The following is a 25,682-nucleotide window of genomic DNA, read 5'->3' on the forward strand; positions in this document are numbered from 1 at the left end:
TTTATTAGGAGCAGTAGGCCCAAAAGGCTACCCTATGCAAAAAGGACAGGTGCTCTTATTTTCATTGCTCTTCACTCCACTTCAGAAAGGGATTGATAATCCATGGGTTCATTCTCATTTCATTTGTGATGCTGCAGGTCTCTCGGTTCAATGATTTTTCACCCCTAAACAATATCATGTTCAACTGCTTTGACACTGCTCTGCTTCCCAGACTGTCATGTTATTTAGCTTCCAGCAACCTACATACATTTGATACCTAACTCTTCATTCCATCTCCTTAATGAGACTGTGTTGCTTGTGGTACATCCTCTCGAAGGGAAGGTGACATGCACCATCAGCATCCTTGATGCTGTACAATATTTGGTGGGCGTAGGAGATATAGGCTACGAATGAAGGGTGGTTGAACCCAGATAAGGAAGTGTAGATGTTCTGTGGCTCATCCTCGTCCTCTTATTCCTATCTTCCAGATAAAGGTGGGGTGGGGGGGTTAGAAAGGCTGCTGCTCTTGCATTCGATCATCCTTTTTCAGGAAAGTATGACAGTGTCTGTGGTATGTTGAGATACAAGTGATACAAGTGTTTAGGACTTAGTAGTCACAGCTCGAGGGTTCGTCTCTTATGACCGTTCTGTAGTACATGGCTATCTCGTTCTATCCTCTTACATGACTGAGGTTGCTCATTGACATCTACAATTCTTTTCTAAGAGAATATTTATGACTGAGACCTTTCCATCACTGATACTACTTTGGTAGCACTAGAAGTGGTATATGGACCTCTCATGCTTTCATGTTGAACAGATGCTCTATGGCCTTTGTAATTGCTTCTCCAGGTATGAATGGTAGTCAACCGTTTGTGCTCTATTTCCATTTGGGTCTCAGGCGATGGATATTGCTAGTAGTCAGACTGCTCACAGTCTCAAGTGACCTGGAATATCACAGATTTCAGATAAAGGAAAATTGGATTGATATATTCCTTCATCTTTGAGTGAGAGTTTGTGGTTTTTCTTACTCTTTCTTTCTTTTGCTTTTAGTCATGGGCTATTTATTTGCTGGTGAGACCAGATGTCAGTGTGTTACCCAACAGAGCAGCCTGTTCTAAGATGGCCATTATTTGATGGAATACTTTATAGCTCTCTCCATCTGCCCTTGTAACATTGGAGGTTAGATGGGCGGTAGACCATATACAGTACAGTATGTTGGTGGACCTCTTGATATTATGCTACTTGCTGAGCTATCAGTGTTCAGTGGCTTGTGAAGATAACCCAGCTCTCTTGGATTCCCTTGGAGTTATGCTGCATGCATGAAGCACTGGGTTGTGTGTACGATAGTATTCAGATCAAGCTGTTCAGGTAGTCACAAGTCTTCCCTCCTCTGATCACATGTGTGACTGGGAAGCAGACTTTTCTGATTATTAGGGCTGAAGATGTTTGTTTGTTCGTGGACAAATCTTATTACCTAAGTAGTGAATTCTTTATGGCTTTGTATTACAAATCTGGAAAAGGCTAACCCATTTGTTTATAATAAATCTCTTCTCACCTCGATACAACTTTCTTATACGTAAGCTGAAAAGAGAAGCAATTGACAAATGCCGAGATAAGTGGAACACTTTATTCTTGGTAATATACTAGTTATTTTCCCGATTGGTAATATTTGGGTTCATCCTTGTTACCCTTGATGACCTCAAATTATTCCATCTTGATCCTTAGAGTTTGAAGTATAATTCTCTTGAATTTATGTTAGGGGCCTAGTGCAGCTCATGCTGTGTACTGAACGTATTGTTTGAGGGTCATTTCTGTGTACCTTTAGTGCTGGATGCACTCTATAGCTGTCTACCTTCCCTCTGTTCCTGCATTCTTTCTTGGTGTCATTCTTTTATTTTTTATTTACTTTATATTGCACCTGCAAGGTTTTCATTAAGTTACACAGTATTTGACCAATGAATGGTTTTCCTTTGCCCAGATGTGGTCTGTATGACTAATTTAATTTATTAACGCAACCCCCTTTCTCTTCAGTTGCTCTTTGTACATTTAGGTTTCACATTGGGTTGAAGTTTGTTATCTAGAATTACTGGGTAAGACTTCTTGAACATTCACTTCCTACAGATACAGTACATTCAAATACTTTATACATTAAAAAAAAATAGATATTGGGGACAGTATGGTATTGTGAAGAGTCTCCAATACTGTAGTACACTGTATGAGGAATGTCCATGAAAAAAGCCTATTATTTAACATTGTTCTCTTGAGAACAAGTGCTGCAAATTGATCAATTAATATACAATCATCTTGTAGTGAACAGTAGATAAAGGTAGAGGTCAGGGTGTGATCTGAATGGAGACCTTAATACTCGCTTATAAATATAAAAGAAATATCTGAATCGTATACAGTACTTGCAAGTGTACAAAGTAGTTCATGAGATCACTGTGGTGCTTGTTTGATTTTGTACTGCATGTCTGTGTGTGTGTGTGTGTGTGTGTTAAGCCAGTGTTACAAGACTACTCGTGCATGATTAAATATGAATGTCTATTACAAAGTTTTTATTTATACTGCTGTTTCTTTTAGATGTAAATTATTCTCATAAATGGTTAAAATGAGTGTTACTAGTACTTAAAGCTGTTGTATATGTCGAGGCAATGCAACAAAAAGTTCTTAACTGTATAATAATTTTACTGAATATTCTTTCTAATCTTTAATCAATTTGCTCTCATTTTCAGGGGGCCTCACTCCTACCCATCAGCAGCCATGGGTTGTGCATTCAGCAATGCTGCTGATAGGGTTGCAGCAGAAAGGAGCAAGAAGATAGACAAAGATTTACGGCTTGCCGGGGAACGAGCTGCAAGAGAAGTTAAATTATTACTCTTAGGTATGGTACGATTGAATTTTTTGTCGCTTGTTGTTAGGTTTATAGCACTGTCATTTTGTTACAGAAGTTTAATTTCCAGATTTCAGTGTACTTTGATTAAACTGCTCTTGTCTTTTTGAATTAGAAATGCTAATATAGTACAGTAGCTTAGTATGCATGATTTTGGGATTAAATTCAGGAATTCAGATACAGTAGTATTTACTTTCCTAGTCAAGATTTTTATTTTATATATTTGTTCTTCAGGTGCTGGTGAATCGGGCAAAAGTACAATAGTTAAACAGATGAAAATTATTCACGAAACGGGATACTCTCCGGAAGAATGTGAACAATACCGTCCTGTTGTCTACTCAAACACAATCCAGTCTCTCATGGCCATTATAAGAGCCATGGGGCAGCTCAAGATAGACTTTACTGATTCAAGTAGAGCGGTAAGTTTGGATATTACTTTGTAAAGCTGTAGTTCATGTAAGTGGGCAGTATAGCAATACATACATACGTATACCAAGGCACTTCCCCCAATTTTGGGGGGTAGCCGACATCAACAATGAAACAAAAACAAAAAAGGGGACCTCTACTCTCTACGTTCCTCCCAGCCTGACAAGGGACTCGACCGAGTTCAGCTGGTACTGCTAGGGTGCCACAGCCCACCCTCCCCCGTTATCCACCACAGATGAAGCTTCATAATGCTGAATCCCCTACTGCTGCTACCTCCGCGGTCATCTAAGGTATCGGAGGAAGCAGCAGGGCCTACCGGAACTGCGTCGCAATCGCTCGCCATTCATTCCTATTTCTATCACGCTCTCTTGCCTCTCTCTCATCTATCCTATCACCCAGAGTTTCCTTCATTCCATCCATCCACCCAAAACCTTGGCCTTCCTCTTGTACTTCTCCCATCAACTCTTGCATTCATCACCTTCTTTAGCAGACAGCCATTTTCCATTCTCTCTACATGGCCAAACCACCTCAACACATTCATATCCACTCTAGCTGCTAACTCATTTCTTACACCCGTTCTCACTCTCACCACTTCGTTCCTAACCCTATCTACTCGAGATACACCAGCCATACTCCTTAGATACTTCATCTCAAACACATTCAATTTCTGTCTCTCCATCACTTTCATTCCCCACAACTCCAATCCATACATCACAGTTGGTACAATCACTTTCTCATATAGAACTCTCTTTACATTCATGCCCAACCCTCTATTTTTTACTACTCCCTTAACTGTCCCCAACACTTTGCAACCTTCATTCACTCTCTGACGTACAACTGCTTCCACTCCACCATTTGCTGCAACAACAGACCCCAAGTACTTAAACTGATCCACCTCCTCAAGTAACTCTCCATTCAACATGACCTTCAACCTTGCACCACCTTCCCTTCTCGTACATCTCATAACCTTACTCTTACCCACATTAACTCTCTACTTCCTTCTCTCACACACTTCCAAATTCTGTCACTAATCGGCCAAGCTTCTCTTCTGTGTCTGCAACCAGTACAGTATCATCCGCAAACAACAACTGATTTACCTCCCATTCATGGTCATTCTCGTCTACCAGTTTTAATCCTCGTCAAAGCACTCGAGCATTCACCTCTCTCACCACTCCATCAACATACAAGTTAAACAACCACGGCGACATCACACATCCCTGTCTCAGCCCCACTCTCACCGGAAACCAATCACTCACTTCATTTCCTATCCTAACACATGCTTTACTACCTTTGTAGAAACTTTTCACTGCTTGCAACAACCTTCCACCAACTCCATATAACCTCATCACATTCCACATTGCTTCCCTATCAACTCTATCATATGCTTTCTCCAGATCCATAAACGCACATACACCTCCTTACCTTTTGCTAAATATTTCTTGCATATCTGCCTTACTGTAAAAATCTGATTCATACAACCCCTACCTCTTCTAAAACCACTCTGTACTTCTAAGATTGCATTCTCTGTTTTATCCTTGATCCTATTAATCATTACTCTACCATACACTTTTCCAACTGCACTGAACAAACTAATACCTCTTGAATTACAACACTCATGCACATCTCCCTTACCCTTATGTAGTGGTACAATACATGCACAAACCCAATCTACTGGTACCATTGACAACACAAAACACACATTAAACAATCTCACCAACCATTCAAGTACAGTCACACCCCCTTCCTTCAACATCTCGGCTCTCACACCATCCATACCAGACGCTTTTCCTACTCTCATTTAATCTAGTGCTCTCCTCACTTCATCTATTGTAATCTCTCTCATTCTCATCTCCCATCACTGGCACCTCAACACCTGCAACAGCAATTATATCTGCCTCCCTATTATCCTCAACATTCAGTAAACTTTCAAAATATTCCGCCCATCTTTTCCTTGCTTCCTCTCCTTTTAACAACCTTCCATTTCCATCTTTCACACTGTCTTCAATTCTTGAGCCAGCCTTCCTTACTCTCTTCACTTCTTTCCAAAACTACAGTACTTCTTATTCTCTTCATATGAATGACCCAATCCCTGACCCCACCTCAGGTCAGCTGCCCTCTTTGCCTCACGTACCTTGCGCTTTACTTCCACATTTTTCTCTTTATATTTTTCATACTTCTCTATACTATTACTCTGCAGCCATTCTTCAAAAGCCCTCTTTTTTTCTTCCACTTTTACCTTCACTCCACCATTTACTGCCTTTCCTCATGCTGCCTCCAACAACCTTCTTCCCACACACATCACTTGCAATCCCAACAAAATTTTATTTTACTAACTTCCACTCCTCTTCTAAATTGCCAGTTTCTCTTACTTTCACTTCGTCATATGTCATTTTCAACCTTTCCTGATATTTACTTTATACCCCCGGTTTTATTAGCTCTTCAACCCTCACTAGCTCCCTTTTATATCCACCTACTCTATTCACCCACTCTTTTGCCACAACTAATTTTCCTTCCACCAAAAAATGATCAGACATACCGTTAGCCATACCCCTAAACACGTGCACGTCTTTCAATCTTCCAAACATTCTTTTAGTTATCAACATACAATCCATTAATGCCCTTTCTTCTACTCTTCCATTTGCCACTCTTACCCATGTATACTTATTATAAGTATAAGTATAGCAATAGTTCATATAAAAGTGTACAGTGTAGTTCATTTAAGAATGTAAAGTTATTTAGTACAGTAGTTTATATGAGTAAATCTTATTTGATAATCCTATATGAGTTTAAAATTTACATATAGTTAACTTCTTATTGTTTCATAAAATGGGTATGATTTTAGATCTGTTGTTTAAACAGGACGATGCTAGACACTTTTTCACGCTAGCAAGTGCGGCAGACGAAGGCGAGCTGACGCCAGAATTGTCGAGAGTAATGAAACGATTATGGAATGAAAGTGGAGTTCAGCATTGTTTTAGGTGAGCATTTGTTTGTTTATACTACAATTAAACACTTGTTTGTGCCATTAAAGTCCATGGAAGAGTAAAAGCCTTGTATGCCTCACCCATTCATATAACTTTGTCAATGCAGGCAGATGTACAGTAATGTACTGCAGCTGTGTTCTGAATGTGTTTTGATTTCTGGATCATTCCCTTGATTATTGTATACTGTATTTCGTTTGTAGATGCACTTCTCTTAATGGAATAGTAAAGTAAATATTTGTAAGTGCCTGAGTTAAGGTAACCCTTGTGGTAGTTTTTGTCAAAGTTAACCAGTAGAACCTCACAATAATGGACCCAGATATAACAGACCAAATCCAGATACTATTTAGAATTGTCTGGTGGAGTGTAAAGGACACCCTAAGAAGCAGCACCACACAGTAGTTAAAAATTTGTTTACCTTATTATTTGCATACTGTATCTTCATAATTCAATAGCCTATTTATGGAATAATTCTATACCAGTGAAATCGACATTCGTTCCTACGCGGATGCTAAGTGAGTCTGGTTGGTATGATGTTGCTCGTGGCTGATATCTTGTGTAGTCTTCTGGCCGTTGAAGCGATCGGACGTCTGTTAGTGGCCTCCACTTTTTGCTTTATTTAATCACTTTTTGTTACAGCATAAGTGTGAAACAAATGTGTATGTATAGCATTACATACTTGTCCTGTTATCGACTGATGCCCATGTGGGACATTCATGGGCTGCCTAGAAGTTTATCTTGATCTGTTATGTCTTACGTGACAAAAACATAGATGCTCTTTGTGGTCCACTTGTGTTGTATGTAGAGAATGGTCATCCTCTCAATGGGTAAAGTTCCTCGGCCGACGAAAGAGTGCTAAATGTGTACGCTCTCTGTTGATTGTGTTGGTTTAGAAGAATAGAAGTTTAGACTCCACCTTCTGGCCCAGATCTCAACCTATCTGATACTTTATTGGGTCTTACCCAAGACACTGTAATGAAGGATGGTGACCAAGTATTTATCAAGGAATTTGACGACATTTCTCCTGCCTTCCAACATGACGCCGAGGATTCTACCTTTGTTGCTGATCCTGTAGCTTCAGACATCACTCAAACTGTTGAGATTGATCCGGCTGAGATCACTTATCCTGCTTCAGGGATGAGAGGCTCTCCGATCTTGAGATTAACTCTCTTTTCTCAGGTTCCTTGTGTTGGAGAGCAACATCTCTCTCAACACGCAAGCAGGTATGCCTGATTGTCCTCACCTGAGCGCACTTGCTCTCAAGTAGCGTCTTCTGACAGTCCCCTTTACGATAGCAGAATAAAACAGTGTTGGGAGGTACCCGATTTCCTTGTCAGAGGTAGAAATATAATGTACACTACTTCAGTATTCCACTGAGTGCTCGAGAGCACAATGCCTCTATGCATGCAATTATTGGATTCTTTTCATCATCTATTGATGAACCTCAACGCTAAGAAGAAACAGTCGGGCACACAAAAAGACCGGTGTATTGTATCACATTTGGAGCACCAACCTAGAGTTGGTTTGGACTCTGCAGAACGTCCAGTCCCATAAATTCTCTTCTCGGTTCTCCCACCAGTCTTCGGAGACTACAACCTTGCCTAATGCACAATGTTCACCTTCCAATGTACCCTCCCCCCAGCTGTTCGGCCAGTGGATCATCATTTTGCAAGCCTTTCATCCTTATCACAAAGGACTCAATGTTACCCTCCTCTAATTTGGTTAAAAGATGATGCTTTTCATTCAACTTGGGTTGTCCCTCCTGCTTCTCAATCGCAACATCGCCTGATTGCAGCCCCTAAGTGTGTTGAAACCTCTCTCACCTCCGTAACTATTACAAGTTTAAATTTTATACATCTACCTGATCCCTGCGTCCTGATTGCAGACAAGACAGAATGCTTTAAGGAGGAATATAAGTTAAGAATTTATTTCTCTAGCACTCCAGTTGAAGAGGGTGTTAAGATCTCTCTTTGGATCCTACTTCTCTGAATTGTGCAGCTAGATTTCTTTGCTCACATTCTTGAGTTTTTTCGCTTCACACCCTGAGAGGTGCATCAAGAATGGAAGGATATACTGTACTGGAGAAATGTGGAAATCCTTGCCAGTTGCTTAAACTGGAGCCGCCTTATTCTACACCTCCACCAGTTAGTCCTAGGGTCTCTTCACAAGGTGCGTTGTCTCCCATCATCAACGACGACTCCGGAATATTCTCTCAAGGTGGAACCTTCTGATGAAGAGGTTTCTACTATAGGCCCTAGGGAGGGATCATCCTTTATGAAGGTCCTGAGTGTCATTAGACAAATTAATGACCTTATGGAAGTCCCACATACATTTGGTGTTGGAAGACATTTCTTTTACACATGGGTTCTTCCTTGAAGTTCAGAGTTCACAGCATAATCTCAATCTTCCGTGGTCTCAAAAGGCTTTTGACACCTTGGCAACAAGTGGAGAAACAGGTTTCAGATTCGGAGACCATCAAAATTGTTACTATTCACTCTTTCACGTCAATGTAACCTCTATGTCCCGGATGGGGGACATCCCAACCTGTTGCCCGTTGACTCGCGTTGCAACTCCGCCAGGGGTGTTGAGTGAACGGCTAACTTGATCTGCTCATAGAGGTTCCAAGAGAGCTTCCAAATTGGCCAAGCTTGCTCTTAACAACTACACTTTAAAAAGGTTTCCCACATCAGTGGAGTGCTGATCTCTTCATGGATGGAGGTTATCCAGAATTTCCTCTGAAAGAAGGGATTTCAGTTGCCCCCCAAAAAATGTTTCTGGTTATGTAAGACCATCGTCAGAATGACTCCAGTCTTTGGGAGAAGTCTTCCGGCATCCCTTCCAAAGCACATGATATTTGTGGTATTGTGGCAACAGTGGCTTTCTGCATGAACCATTCAGGAGATCAGATACTTAGAGTAGGAGTCTGGAAAAGGCTGACGATCGCCTCTCTTCATGACTGGAGTTTATCCAGCATCTCCTCTGAAAGAAAAGCTTTTTGAGGCAGACTACTATCAGAATATCTCAGTCTTCTGCAGTGATCTAAAGAAAAAGTTTCGTCCCTCTTCTGTGATTGTTGTTGTCAACGGAACATTGCTCAACTCAAGGCTATTATTCCACTGATAGTAAGCTTTATACTTTACCTACAAGAGGAGAAACTCCTCTGTCAGTGGTGAAAGGAAGCCCCGCTTCACATGAGCGGATTGGATCTGTATGGATTAGAGATCTATGAAGATCAATTGGGCCCTTCACACGCTGTTCATGCGTAAGAATCTCTGCATTGTAGTGATGTACTAAATGTGTGCGCTGTTAATCCACATGGTACTAGGTAGTTTCTAATACTTTAGAAGTATATGGTGCCCTTCAGCCAGGAGGTTTTCCCCCATGCGTTAGTCGGGGTTCTGCTGCTGCAGAGGGTAGCCATTCCTCTTGTGCTGCCATTTTTCAGTGATATGGGTTGTCTTATCATCATTATTATTATTATTGTTATTAATATTAGAATACTGATTATTTTAATGATTTATTATTAATAACGCTGTAATAGTAGAGGTACACAATGAATATGATTGTATTTTACTGAATGTCATGATATATTTAGCACCCTTTTCATTATTTACACAAAGACCACTCTCTTCTTTACGTTGTCCATCTCAAACAAATGCAAACAGTACGGAGTATTTTGTGCATCGATGCAGGTAAACTGTACGTTAAGCAACCTATTGTATGAAGACCTGCTTTTTAGACATCCTAACGTGGTAGAATATTTCCTCTGTCGGAACTCTTGACCTTGACAAAGAGTTTTGAGCTGTGGTGTCCGTCTAAACCCCTGACTTGGAGAGTGACGAAGGTTTTATTGTCCCTTAAATATCGCCATATAAACCACTACATAAGTCTTCGGACTGGGACTTGAGAGCTTCGAGGCCTCTCTTATCTTGCTCTATATCAATTCCAAGGGGTGGAGATAATTATCATTCTCATTTCCTCAATCGAAGAGGTAACATATGGACTGTCTGCTACTACAGTATATCCCATAAGAGTTGATCGCTTCTTCCTATAGCGGGCTATTTGGTGTCGGCCTGCAACTCCCAATCTATTTTGCTGAACACAGGTTGTGCGAAAGTGTGACCAAGAACACAATATTTTAGCTACGAGACAATCGTGAGTGTACAGTATACTGTAAATCTTCTGAAGTGACTACGTGGTATTGTGGTAACAATGGCTTTCTTTAATAACCATTCAGTAACACAGTAACTGAGGGCAGGGTTCTGGAAATACAGCGATGTTTACTGCTTACTACTTAAAGTATGTCCCTAGATACTTTTTTCACTGGATCCATGTTAGCTGCTCAGCTATTGGTGTAGAGAACCAACGCCTGCAGGATATCTAGCATTGTGTGGAAGTTATCAATTATGACTTATTTTGTACGAGTTGAATATCTAGCCTTTCTTCTCTTCTTCATCTCCCTCTCTTGGGAGTGACCACACTGATTGGACACATGCCGATAAATGCAACTTTATGGGTAGTGTTTTGAACACTTAATCAGCAAATCCTTTAATCATATATTGTCCATGGCTGTTCATGATTAAACCTGCCCATCGGATTGTGACCCATCAATATATCCATGGGTCATGGGATGCAAGAATTCAGTGTCCTATACTCCTTTATCAGGTTCGGACACGGACACTCAAGGTTGTGGGCCAGCAAGACATTTTTCTTTTCATGGGACTTCCTCTGACCTAAGTCAGTCCCCAATTAAATGACTCGATTTGTATCTGCGGAGAAACAAACTACAATTTTTCTAATTTGTATTCTTCTTAGTTAAATACAAACCTAAGTCGATAATGTTTACTTATCACCGCATGCATCCTGCAAGTCCTGACCTGAATTTAAGTGAGTTATCAGCCATGGGCAACATCATGCCGACCTATACGGTGCGAGGGAGGGTGATGCAGCCATACCAGGTTTCCAGACCCTTACAATTACAACTGTCTGTAACTAACCTTACCAAAATTAACCCAATTAAATGACTTGGGTTTATATAGCTAGGAAAAGTACAATTTATTTTTTAAGATTTGTATTCTGTTTTTTTAATAGATTTATACATAGGATTGTGAAGTAATAATTCATAAAAAAGATTTATAAATATGAATTTTTTTAGCCGGTCCCGGGAATATCAGCTCAATGATTCAGCGGCGTATTACTTGAATGCCTTGGATCGTATATCGAGACCAGGATACATTCCAACACAGCAGGATGTTTTACGAACAAGAGTTAAAACAACTGGCATTGTGGAGACCAACTTCTCGTTTAAGAACCTTAATTTCAAGTAAGTGTCCTTGGGTTGTTTTGTTTCAAGAAACTTATCATAAATGATTATATAATGTACTCATAATATAAAGCTTTTATGTAATCTTTATCAAATTGATAAACAATGATATACTGTACAGTATAGTAACATTAGGTATCAAGTTATTCGAGCATATAAAAGGGTACAGGTTCATGATAAGGAGTGTTTGTACAGTACTTTCAAAGAAATCAAAGATAACCCCATAAGTGTAGGACAAATCAATCAAAGTAATAACAACAGATCTAATGGAAATATGGATTTCTGAGTGAAATAGGGGATAATGCAGGGGTGATGTATCATGAGAGAAATAGGGGATAATGCAGGGGTGATGTTGTATCATGAGAGAAATAGGGGATAATGCAGGGGTGATGTATCATGAGAGAAATAGGGAATAATGCAGGGGTGATGTATCATGAGAGAAATAGGGAATAATGCAGGGGTGGTGATGATCATGAGAGAAATAGGGGAAAATGCATGGGTGATGTTGTATCATGAGAGAAATAGGGGATAATGCAGGGGTGATGTTGTATCATGAGAGAAATAGGAGATAATGCAGGGGTGATGTATCATGAGAGAAATAGGGAATAATGCAGGGGTGGTGATGATCATGAGAGAAATAGGGGAAAATGCATGGGTGATGTTGTATCATGAGAGAAATAGGGGATAATGCAGGGGTGATGTTGTATCATGAGAGAAATAGGGGATAATGCAGGGGTGATATCGTATCCTAAGGTAACTAAATGGGGCGTAAGTGGTTAATCAATAAAAATTAGTAAAGGCAAAGCTACTAGGATTCTGTGAAGTAAAATGTAATTGAAAGGCTGTGATTTTTAATGAGGATTGCTCTACAATTACCTACTGATTACTTTTAATTAAATCTTTGTTGTTTGTTCCTGGAAATTTAGACTTCCATTAGTGCTTTCAGCATTGTGGTGTGTTGATTAAATGCTATAAATTGCTTTTTTATATATGGTGTGTATACCCTGAATGTGTCTGCTAACGTTGAGGTTGTTTGAGGCTCATGAAATTTTATATCGTGTATGGGTTATGGGGATTTAATATGGAAGGCCTGAGATTAAATAAGAATTTGTCCTTGGCTGTAACTTTACAACTACTTACCGAATATACTAGAGTATTGCGTGGCTTTTGAATCCCTAACTTTGAAGCTATTTTTAGGGGGTCGAATCATACGAAAATACAAAATTAACGTGTGTACTGCTAAGCCAGGCTACGCCATTGATCAAACCATATGTTCATTTACTGTTGTTGTAAAGGAAAGCTGAATGTTTAAGAAAAGCAGGATTTTGATAAAGCATGTTTTATTTAATTGTCTTCAATAGTGATGCATGTTATATTTGCATATTAGTACAGTATTGTATTATGAAATAGAAACTTAACCGGATTATACATATTTTCCATTGTTTGTTTAAAAGATGATGGAAACTGTCTATGCTTTCCAAATCAGCTGATAGGAAACTAATGAAGGACTTTTTCTCTTGCTAAAAGAGAATTATTTATTGAAGTATAATTATTATTATACCATATAGGTTTCTGATGCATGGTAATTTTATTGCCTTTACATTTGGTGTTTGATTAAAAAGCTTAGGAAAATCCTAACATTTTCTTTGATTTCTTTAGATAGTTTTTGTGCTACAGTAACTAATTTTTCTTTTTGATTTTCTCCAATTTTTGGACTTGGGTTTCCCATATGCCTTACAGCTTGAACATTGTCTTCAGCTATAACTTGTTGCTTAAATCTAATGGTAGATTTCCTTGCCGAGTTTTTTCTCGCTTTTTCCTCACTGTCTATTAATTTTTTCAGAGTGAGTGAGTGAGTGAGTTATGCGTAGTAATTTATTAAGGAGTTAATTTAGGTTTTTGGGGTGTGGAATGAATTATACAAATTACAGTGTATTCTTATGGGAATATTTGCTCCAACATACGAAGCAGTTTCTAGAACGAATTAAGATCGTATGTAGAGGTACCACTGTACTTAACTTCATTTGTAACAAATATGGTAATTATTCACTATTGTTCTAAAGTTTTGTTGTAGGAAAAACAGCTGCTTATCCTTAACCATGTGTGTTACGAACCATACTTTCATCATTCACTTTTGCTTTTTTAAATTGTTGAATTAGAAGTTGGGGTAAAGAAATGGGGGAAAAGCAATTAGTTTATTATAGTTTAGTATAAAAATAAACTTGAATAATATAAGATGTATAACGTATTTTTATGAGTGAAAATTTGTTGCTCGCACAAAATGCGACACCGCAGGCTATATGAGAATATACAGTACTGTACATTATAGGCTGATAGGAATGTCAATTCCAATGTATTTCATTTCACTTAGGGGTTTGACTTTCTCGTATACCCCAAAGAGTTGAATGTTTAGTGGTAATAACTGCTTAAGGTATTTTTGTTTTCTTGCAGACTCTTCGATGTTGGGGGCCAACGATCGGAAAGAAAAAAATGGATACACTGTTTTGAGGGTGTAACAGCTATTGTCTTTGTTGTGGCTTTGTCAGGTAGAGTACTGTACTGAAATTAATTTTTTTTTCAAGTATTTGATTCAAGTTATTATAAGTTATCTTAATAGTAGTTATGGCAGTCTAATTAGATTATTACAGCAGTTTATTATGTGTATGGAGTTGAGTTTATCCTGCTCTGTTTTGTTTATGCCTACCAAGATAAAAAGTTCCGAGTCATTTGTCGTGCTAAGAGGAGGCAGTCGCTCCTCTCTTCTACAATCTCGACTCTTATATCCACAAGCAATACCCTTAGAGTACTTAGTGCTTTGTTTTTTCCATTATCACTGTCACTAGCTGTGCTTCCATTATTTGTGAATACAAGTGTTGTATCATGGCTAGTTCTTCTAGTGTCGTGTTCGTACCTCAACTGTGGCAAGAGGTGTTCTGTGGAATCTCCATGCAAGTACTTTAGGGAGTGGCAGTCTTCCCAGTTGGGGAGAGATTGTTTTGACGTAAGAAACAAGCTAAGTGATTGTTTTGACGTAAGAAACAAGCTAAGTGATTGTTTCGACGTAAGAAACAAGCTAAGTGATTGTTTCGACGTAAGAAACAAGCCAAGTGATTGTTTCGACGTAAGAAACAAGCCAAGTGATTGTTTCGACGTAAGAAACAAGCCAAGTGATTGTTTCGACGTAAGAAACAAGCCAAGTGATTGTTTCGACGTAAGAAACAAGCCAAGTGATTGTTTCGACGTAAGAAACAAGCCAAGTGATTGTTTCGACGTAAGAAACAAGCTAAGTGATTGTTTTGACGTAAGAAACAAGCTAAGTGATTGTTTCGACGTAAGAAACAAGCCAAGTGATTGTTTCGACGTAAGAAACAAGCCAAGTGATTGTTCTCCTTCTACGTCGTCTTCCAGCAATGTTAAGAAACTTAAGCTAGTTTCTGCATCAAAAGTTATTCCCCACTCTCCTCCTTCGTATCCTGAGGCCGCTGGCATGGAGGACGACATCTATAATTTAATTGTTAACAATCATGATTTTGTTAATGAATTACCACAGCACATGGTGATGCCGAGTCAATACTTGAGACAGAACTTTGCCTACAGCTGTTGTGCTTCCCGAGCTAGCTGTGATCCTAGTATCCTTGATACCTGATTATTCTCGGATACAAAGATCTCCCTTGCCTCTCAATGCAGTGCGGTTTTGAGTGGTAATCCCTATATGGTTGATTATGTCAGGAATTACTTTTTGCTGTTGGGGGTATCTCCTTCATGAGCGCTAAGTCTCCCAAATATTTTCCATGCGCAAAACTTTAGAGTCAAGACTGCTCTTTCCCTGTGTCAAGAGGAAGCAGTCTTTATTTGTGGATCCAGTTTATCCTTCTCCAATACTAGCCCACAAGCCAGGATTTCCTCGTACCCTCAGGGGTCCTCGGCACCGCTGTCGTCTTAAGAGTTATTGAGACTTGTCCCAGAACTCTCCAGCATGTTATTTTGAGGTTGGTGTGACTGCTTCAGCTGTGTCTGCAACACAACTTTGATCAAGCCAAGTTGCTCCAAATAATTTTTCCTCTCCTTCCAAGCTAACTGCTAGGAAGTCTATTGTAACCACTAAACCTTTCTTAGACTAGAGATTTGTACATTCATGGTTCAGCTTGAACGTATGTTCGTACCATGAAGTCTGTACGCACCGCTGTTCCTATGCATGATGTCATTTCACTTTACACGTTCTCCAGAATGGTAGGAGCCTTATTTTTCAGATGAGTGTGCTATTCAGGTTCAAGGATCAAAAAGGGTGCCAGAATCCTTTTCCCTTTCCATAGAGTGACACCCCCATCTGATGCAGATGACATCACCTTTGTTAAGCATTGTAGGCGTGGTCCTCGTAAAAGGCGTGCCAAATGACCTGCTGCTGAGAAATCCTCCTCACAAAGGTCTGGTTCTGATAGGGAAGTCCTGTTTTTCCCTCGGAAGTTACTAAAGGTAGTGCCCCTCATGACAGGAGTGAGCTGGATATTAGAGGAAAAGTAAAGAATTTTAATGTAACCATTAAGATGGAACAACCAATTATCTTTAAGTTGGAACCACCAGTGGACCTTAACATTATTACTATTATGACTCTGGAGAATATCGATGCTCACACGATCAACAGTTTAGCTGATGTAGCCCCCCTCCAGGTCCAGATGTCTGGTTTGTTAGTGTCTCGCGTGCAAACTGCTAATAGGTGATTTGTGATCGAATCCATCTTCCCTCGATCTCATTCGTAGATATAAGTTTGATGTGGTGCTCTCTAATCAAACTAGACACTGGACTTATTCAATATACAAGTCTCAGCAGCAGAAAACTTTGAAGATTAGCAGGTCCTCTTAGTTGCCTCCCTTAGCCCCTTTCTCGCCAGAGATTTTTATGTGCACTCAGGTGCGTTCTCATCTAATGTCACACCTGAGGGGGGGGAAAGAAATTACTTTCTCTTTTTTCTGAGTTTGTGACCAAAACTCAGGATCCGGCTGAAAATTATTGGAAGGAGAAAGGAATAATGAGGTAATATTCAGGAACTACCATCTCCAATACAGGGTCTTTAGAATCAGAGATTAGTGAAAGATTAAAAGAAAGCAAATCAGACAATTGCTAGGTTACGTAAAGTTTGGAAATCAAATCATGTGAAATTACATATAAAAATCAGACTATACATCAGTTTAGGGAGATCGGTGTTACTCTATAGACATGAGTTGAAACAATCTCCAATAGATTTCGTAGGTTTGAGAACAAAGCCCTCAGGAGGATATTTGAGGTTAAATGGCAGGAAAGGATTAGAAATGAAACTATGAGATATTACTTGAGTGCCATATGTGGATGATATTGTGATGAGGGGTAGATGAGATGGTTTGGACATGCTCTTCGCACTCCCCAAGAGAGATTAGTTTGCCAAACGTTCAGCTGGGCTCACAAGGCACTAGAAGAGTTGGAAGACCCAGGCCTACATGGTTGAGGACTATGAAGCATTAAGTAGGAGAGGATGAATGGAGGAGTATTGAATAAAAAGCTCATGATAGAGATGACTGGTGAAATCTAACCAAGGCCCTTTGCGTCAATAGGCGTAGGAGGAGGTGACGATGTTAACTTACAGGATTCTCTCTCTCCAAGCGATAACTGATGACCCGGATAATATTTTACTTTGTCCAGTAAGAACAGTCCGTAAATATTTGAAAAGAACTGCCTATCTTGGACATCAAATTTCTACTTAATTTCTAAGCACAGGTCATTCCAGAAAGTTCCAGAAATGCAATTTCCTTTTGGCTGAGGGAAAGTATTACTAGAGCATACAGATCCTCAGAAGAAGCATTGCCAGGCACCCCCACTAGAGCACATGATATCTATGGTCATGCTGCAACCCTAGCATTCTGCAAAAACAACTCGGCTTAAGTTCTTAGAGCCGATGACTGGAAGGGGCAAAATTCTTTCACGGATAAGTGCCCGAAAGATTACACTAACATCATTGGACACTTTTTCTTTAGGTAGTATTGTTGCAGCTCGACAAATAGTCTAACCTAAAAAAAACTTACGGGACACAACTTTTTATGAAAGGCATCGGTTATTCTTGGCATTATTAGTAAATTAATGTGGATCAAGCCTGGGTCTGATCACAATTGGACCTGAAGTTTTCACTGAACAAACTGTAATACAAGTAAGATTACCATACCTTGTTCAGTTATTTTTGGAATATTCTGTACCTGATATACAGTAATACATTATTTTAAGGCAATGTTCATATGGCTTCACTACTGCCTGAGACTAGACCTAAAAATGTCTCTTTATGATCTGGCTAAACAGTCCCTGATTAATCACTTTTGACTTGACTCGCACTTATATGTAGCTGTAAATGTCAGCGAGAGAGAGAGTGATTAACTCTTAGCAGAGACTTAAGAAGACTCCCCTTTAAATGACTCGGTAGTTTGTATCTACATAGAAATACAGTAAACTATAGATTTTATTAAAGATTTATTTTTCCTAGGTATACAAACCCAAGTCATTTAATCAAAGGTCCTGCCTCAACCCCCCCACGAGTCTTTGACCAGTAGATAGTGACTTAAGTCATTTAATCAGTGCATAACGCCACCAAACAGTGGAGTTGCAATTAAACCAATTTTTTATTTGTTTGAGTAACTATTTAAATAACTGGTAAAATTAATTTTTTTTTAAAGTTGTGTTTTACCAGCGGATGGTGAAATTGTATGCATTAATATGCTCTTTCAATGTTTGGATAAGTAAAAGGGAAACTTTTTTTATATTCTGTGCTAATTAATGCTTTTCTTAATATTTAATTATTGCATTCCTTTAAATTTTTGCAAAATAGTACATAGTTATTAATTGCATTAGTAATTTTGCCCGTACAGCGATTTGTACATTACACACTTGGTGTTACATTATATATTTAATGAGCTGGATATTTATTGGTTGTTTTCATCCGTAGGCTATGACCTCGTCCTAGCAGAAGACGAAGAAATGAACCGAATGATTGAGAGCATGAAGCTGTTTGATTCCATATGTAATAACAAATGGTTTACGGAAACCTCCATAATTCTCTTCCTGAACAAGAAGGATTTGTTTGAAGAGAAAATCACTAAGTCTCCCTTAACTATAACCTTCCCAGAGTACACAGGTACAGTATACTTTAATGGAGTTCGTTACAACAGTTTAATTGTATATGTTGGGACTTCTAGCAGGGCATATTTCTTTTTTTATGTTTTACACAAGAAAATTCTGAATTTTACGTACTGGTATTTATTTGTAAAAGTTATTTTGAGTGCCAAGATCATAAAATTCAGTTGGTGGTAGTTCAGGTAGAAATATATGAGGGAAAGGCTAAAAAAAGTTGGGCCTAAATTTATTGTTAGTGCAGGTATGTTATAAAGTATAGTGTACAGTTGAGTACTTGTCCACATTGCTTAGAAATGCAAGTGTCCTTGAAATAATTAGATATTGACAGTTTTTCACTTTTGGGTTTTGTATACCAGACTTCCCAAAATCATGTAACTGGTCTTTTGGATAGATTTTTTCTTCAAATTAACTCCATTAATACAATGGTTTTATTATGACAGTTTGGATTTGACAGTCATCCTTATTATGACTAACAGTTAATATTAAGTTAGAAATTACATTTAGGAATACCTTTTATTTGTATGCAAATTCTTGATAGCAGTAGCTTGGATCATCCAACTATGTTTACAGGTTTTCAGCCGGACTCGTAATATGCTGTTTTGAAACTTATTCAAAGCATCTTATAATAAATTTTGCACAAATATCAATGCTGTATGATATAGCTTACCAAAGTTTCCTTACAGTTTACTCAGATTTTAATGTTATTAGTTATCAATTAGATCTGAAAATGCGTTCATTGTGTCATACGTAGGAGAAACACGATATTGAAATGGCTATAAATTTTTTTTAATTTCTAAGACTGGGCGCAAAACAACAATTTTAATAACTGTCTTTACATATACACTGTAAAGAATACTGCTTATTTATATGTGGGCCTATCCTTCAGAGAGGTTGCTTGAAATGAGCTGATGGCTAGATCAGTGTGTGTTTACATGTTGTGAGATGGGCTTGCATAGAAAAAAAGCTTTTCATTGATAGTTATTCCTTGACTAAAGTATTTAAAATGAAGATACTGTATACCACTAATGAAAGGGGTAACTTAAAATGAGGATAGTGTATACCAATAATGAAAGGGGTAACTTAAAATGAGGATAGTGTATACCAATAATGGAAGGGGTAACTTAAAATGAGGATAGTGTATACCACTAATGAAAGGGGTAACTTAAAATGAGGATAGTGTATACCAATAATGAAAGGGGTAAAATGTTTTTATTACTCTTATATAGATAGAGTAAATAAATAGTTTAAATATCAGAAATATTTACTTCTTATACCTTTGCCAACTGAATGCTAATCTAGTTACTGTATCGGAGTTTAGTCCAGTGTATCTGAATTCCTTAGTAAGTTTCCATTGTTGTGAGGTTCTACTGTATAACTTTTGTCATAATGATGTCTTAAGAACTTTTTTTATCCTGAGCAGTACTAGTCCACTATATGATTACAGCAATGATTACTTTTGGGGAGAAAATAATTTCATCCTTACAACCTGCAATCCCATTATAAAGTTTGTCTTTAATTGCATAAAGTAGTGATGATTAACCTTTTCAAATTTCTTAGGCAGGCATTTTAGTAACTATGTTGGTGGGATTATTCCAAAGTAAATTTTAGTTAGTGAATATCCATATTTATATGCTATAATGGTGAATGAACTATAACTGATTTATTTATTTGGTTTTATGTGACATGCAGCATTAAGGTAATTACTGAACTATTTACTTGGTACTTTACTGTAGTTGTATTTAAATTGGTTTAATATAGTCTCTGGGGCATATTTCTTTATAAGCATGGTATGGCTTGAGTTAGGTTTGGGCTAAGTTCTGACAAGTACATTATATTAGCATACATTATGTATATTTTGTTGGAAGAATTATCTTCAAAAGATATACCGTGTACAGAACTAAATTAGTTCAAGTGCCTTTATGCATGGTTTATTTTGTTACAGTATTGGCTATATCAATCAGTTGTTGCATTCTTTAGACTTGTATGTATTAATATATATTTACATATTCATTTTGGGGGGAGGGGGGGTTGTAGGCACTAGGAGTATCTTGCATTTTGTTGCTGCATTATGCTAGATTTGATTGACTGCACTTTCGTAAATAACATTTTTAATTGGTTTGTTCTGTAGTTTTTGAAATGTTCAATTATTATTGTCTATCACTTGAGAGTATTCCCTGTAAAGAGATTAGAATTTATTATGTTTGATCAAACTTTTCATATTTTATGTATTGTGTGCCTTGTTGGTATTAGTGGACATTTATTACTAATAATTTTTAAATTTCTCTTCCATAGGTAGCAACACGTACGAAGAAGCTGCTAATTATATCCGTATGAGATTTGAAAGCCTAAATAAAAGAAAGGACCAGAAGGAAATATATACTCATTACACATGTGCTACAGATACCAACAATATCAAGGTAAGAACATACTGTAGCAATTTGTTCGTAAATATCATTGGTAAGAATTTGATAGCATTTGAAAAAGTTGTAGTATACTTTATAAAATCATGAAATTAGTATTTGTTGATATATCATGAATTACGGTATGTACTACCATAATGGGTTTTTTTGGCCTTCATGTTACCTATTGCTGCCCTCACTAGGTACAAAGATCTGCAAGATTTTCAGTAATGGTTATAGGAATTAGATACTGCAGTGTGAAGGTTCCATTGTCTTGGGTCTAGAGGAAGGGTAACAGTGAGAAAGAGCAAAATGAACCATTTAGAAGTATTTCTCAGACCTGCTAACAGACTACATTCTATTATAAAGTATTCTTGGTTTGTGAAGAGAACTGTTCAACTTCGGAAAGGTTCCATTTTTGAAATGAAGGAAGTAGCAGGGAGCATTCATGTTATATACTTTTACCTTTGGGAACTAAAACGCTGTTGCATGAAATATACAAACTTTCTTGTGAAAGATGATTGTCTAATATGGCTTTAAAGGAATAGCACATGAATCCTAGTAAATACTGAACTAAATGCTTTTTCAAGTGTTGTTGATAATTACAATTTATCCCTGCTCATCTAGATTTAGTGTCATTATTTTCTACACCTTGCCTCAGTTTGTTGTTGCCATTTCTTATATCAGTTAATTACAAAGGCACCTTATGTACTCATATCATTAAACCCCTCAAATTTTGCCCTAAACGGTGCTTAAAGTATTTATCTCGTTTATCATGCGAATTAAATTTTCGGAAGGCTGAGCTTTTTGCTGTTCAAATATCAAAAAATTTGTTAAAAGTTGCTTGAAGGTTGTCATGTTGTAAGAGTTGTATCATGTTAAAGTTACCATACCACGGTAAATTATCAACTATTGAAATTTCCATTATTAGAATGCGATAAATACCAGTAAAGACAGTTTATAGTTTATGACCATTCCTACTTTGTAACCATTGTGTGCTTGTTAAAGGTGCACTACATTTATCGTCCTGCTAAGCTTTGTGCGACAATAACTTCCCTTATTTTTAAAAAATTAATATTTGTTTCACTCCAATGGAGAAAATTTACACCTAAATTTATTGTAGCTGCAACTGAAGAAACCCATAAAATTTCAGGCTGGCTGTAGAATGTAAATATGTAGGACTAAAAAACATAGTAAATGAATAATTTCTTTTAATTTAAGGATTATCTGTATGGCAAGTAGTTATTTACTTAAAACTTTTCCAAACCCTTTTTTGTTCAAAAAGTTGGCGAGTCTCATTTCATATTTTATATATGGCGTATATTTTAATGTTATTACTGATCTCGAAATATTTTATATACTTGTATCATTATTTCTCATACGTAATTTATTAATTATTTCGCTTTTCTTTCCTCGGTGCTCTGATTATCCCCATTGCAGTCCATGGGCTTGTAGCTTCCTGCTTTTCTATTATTGTAGCTAAGCTAGTAATAATTAGTAAAGCCATAGCCGACGTAATAATAGTACTGGTACCCTAGGCTACTGCCTTTCATGACATGCACTTGGAAATCATAGGTGTAGAAAACCTGATTTATGTAAATCAACCCCCCCTTACTTAGCTAAAAATTAGGTCTCTTGAAAGTTATGTATGAGTATGTGTGGTATATTTGATGGAGTAAATTTCCTAAGTTTTAATCTTTTTTACAGTTTGTCTTTGATGCAGTTACTGATGTTATCATCAAGAACAATCTCAAGGATTGTGGGCTATTTTAGGGAGTGTCATACATCGGACCAGAGCTGGTATAAAGGAACCACTATTGTTTGTAATCCCATACATTCTCCACACTTACAAAGGGTTTCTTCAAGTTGGTTCTATCACCCATCCCTCACATTCCTAGCAGGATATGGAGTTGGTACCAAAGTACTCTGATTACAATGGCTGCACAGGTACAATTAAATCTTTTCTGCCAAATGTAGTAGTGATGAAAATGTGTTAAGATGAAATTGTGCATTCCTGCGTTATACTTCTTGTGCATAGAGGGTTTTACAGATTTGATATCTGTATAGAAAAGTGCACATGTGGACAAGTGCCATGTATTAATTTGGGCCAGTGATTTATGGTGATGCCAATGTTTTGCAAGTTTCTCGCTAGATTTTCATGCAAAGACAGAAGTGAACTCCTGCCAGACAAGTTTGTAGAGTTGGTACAAAAGGATTACATTTTTTTTTTTTTTATGCTTGCTAGAAATGTTTTTCATGGCAGTGCTTTTTAGTGCCTAATTTGTGAATGATACTTGATGTAAAATATGTGCATTATTGTTATCAAATAACTTGAAGGTATCCATGGGGCTGTTTTGAGAGCCTATGAATTTTAATAAATTTTTAAAAAGTATAATGAATTTGATAGATAACATATTTAGTACTGTAGTGTAAAGTAAATTTTATTAAGTGAAATTACAATCTACTTTTGGTGATATGATATATATTTAACTAATTATTGCTGTGCTTTGATGTTGAATATAAGGATAGGTATTTTATATATCCTTGAACTGTTTAAACCAAAACAGTTAGCGTTTCAGTTTTAGAAGTTTAGCTATGAAGAAAAGCTTGAATTTAAAAAAAATAATTTTTACATGAGATAAAAATGCATCTAAAGAGGGTACTTGTGCAATATAATTTACCAGTGATTAAATTTAAATTTTTGGGACATTTAAATATTTTTAGCATGACTGCGCATTACATTACGTAAAAATCACCATGTTTATTGCGGATTATAAGGATTCATAAGGCTGTTTGAAGAATTAATTTGTGAATATTAGGATATATTTCAAATTTTGGTTAAATATACTTTATATTCAAAGCTTAGATAGGATTTGAATATACAATTTTTTTTTTTTTTTGCACAGGAATAGTTTATTTTTTTTTAAAAGATATTAGTAGGAACTGTCTAGTACAGTTTGGATGTAACATAGCCACTATGCTTTCCAATTTTAGCTATGCAGGACATTGATTGGTTAAATTTATCGATTTTAAAAACAAAAGCCTGGGACTATTGTATAATGAACAATATGGAATCACCAAGGCTAAGGCAGATGTAGAGTTATTTAGGATGTACGCAATATTCCAGGGATAGAGGATTTTATGAATGAATGGATGGGTGGGAGATGCTGTCAGGCTTAGAATATGCTAATTTGGTGTTGGCCAGTATCATCCATGAAGAGGAAGGATATTTACATATGTAAATACTGTAGTTATGAGAGTATTACCGAAAAATTATTGAAAAAAAAATGCAACTTCAAACAAATACTGTACACTGATTGTTTCAGCTTATGGGTAACTATATGATGCACAAGTTAGATAAATTGTATTTTTTTATGAAATAAAAGCTTTCATATTTTCAAGTCAGGTTATTGCAGGATAATTATACTGATGCTCGGTGCCACATTCTATTGTACAGTAATAATTTAGAATGTTTATCTGCGTTACATTATTGTTATAGAGTAATGGCGTGTGACTTTTGTACCAGTAATTCAATTGTAGCTGATCAACTTTGTTATACGCTTTTTTTTTGCGAAACATTTTCCTTATGTATTCATTAGGTATAAAAGTTAAGTATTGGAGGACAAATCAGACACTTAAATATATATTTATACAAAGGACATATTTTAGTAGTGTATTCATGGTGTGACTTGTATACAATAGTGGATGTTTTTATGGGGTAAGCAACTGTTGAGAGTTCCTAGAACCTGTCTCCATGAATAATAATGTAAAATTTTTGTTCTTTGCCAGTTTGCAGCATGTGAGCATGTGGTTCTATAATTGGGCAATTCAGAATTGAACGTTACTCGGAATAATATCAGAAAATAAGTTGGCAAATCCAAGCCGAGTGTGAGAATAAGCACGGAAAAGAAAAAAACAAAAAAGTTCTTGACGTATGGTATACAGCATTCAGTAGTGGCCAGAACCTTTTGTTGGTAAGTCAGATTTACAGAGTTGAGGAGTTTGTTACTGAGCTGTCAAACAGTTGCATTTATTTCCCATATCTGGTCACTACATTAAATTAACTTTTGTGGGAAAAGTTCATTGGTAACTTGTAGAATGGCTGACCACTAGCTATATGAATTTGTAGTTTGTTATATATATTTTTTTAGAGGAATGAAGTATCTTGTAATTTTTTCTTTTTACAAATAGAATTTCCTAGATATTAATAACCTTAAAATTTTGTAAAGTCCTGTAGTTTTGAAAATTAATATTTAATTCATAGACTTTTTGTATTCTTGTACAGCTGTGAACAGTAAATAGTGAAGATTTTTTGTTGTCTCTATTCATCTGTTTTTCAAATTGCACAGATTGGTAGAAATTTAAAGAAAATGAAGTTGGAAACCGTTTGATACAAAACCATGTATATCATGCAGTTGTATTGCCAGTGTACAATTGCTAACTTCAAACAAAATACTGTACTTTAACAATTGGGTTTCAATATTACATGTGTTTTGATAAACCACCATTTTGTCTCATTCTTTTTGTCTGAGGAT

General features: G+C 37.1%; 1 protein-coding gene across 3 annotated transcripts in view; it reads left to right on the forward strand.

Moving 5' to 3' along the window:
• Window positions 1-25,458, forward strand: part of Galphai (G protein alpha i subunit) — a 176,228-nt gene extending 150,770 nt beyond the window's left edge. For all 3 annotated transcript variants that reach the window (XM_068349789.1, XM_068349790.1, XM_068349788.1), the window contains 8 exons: window positions 2,712-2,860; window positions 3,104-3,288; window positions 6,155-6,273; window positions 11,432-11,599; window positions 14,051-14,145; window positions 18,561-18,749; window positions 21,041-21,165; window positions 22,855-25,458. In XM_068349789.1, the coding sequence (XP_068205890.1) occupies window positions 2,740-2,860; window positions 3,104-3,288; window positions 6,155-6,273; window positions 11,432-11,599; window positions 14,051-14,145; window positions 18,561-18,749; window positions 21,041-21,165; window positions 22,855-22,920 (1,068 nt within the window). In that variant the 5' untranslated portion in view covers window positions 2,712-2,739 and the 3' untranslated portion in view covers window positions 22,921-25,458. The remainder of the gene's footprint in view (window positions 1-2,711; window positions 2,861-3,103; window positions 3,289-6,154; window positions 6,274-11,431; window positions 11,600-14,050; window positions 14,146-18,560; window positions 18,750-21,040; window positions 21,166-22,854) is intronic.
• The last annotated feature ends 224 nt before the right edge of the window (window positions 25,459-25,682 follow it).

Source organism: Palaemon carinicauda, chromosome 26 (genome assembly GCF_036898095.1).
Source record: "Palaemon carinicauda isolate YSFRI2023 chromosome 26, ASM3689809v2, whole genome shotgun sequence".
Taxonomy (NCBI): Eukaryota; Metazoa; Arthropoda; class Malacostraca; order Decapoda; family Palaemonidae; genus Palaemon; species Palaemon carinicauda.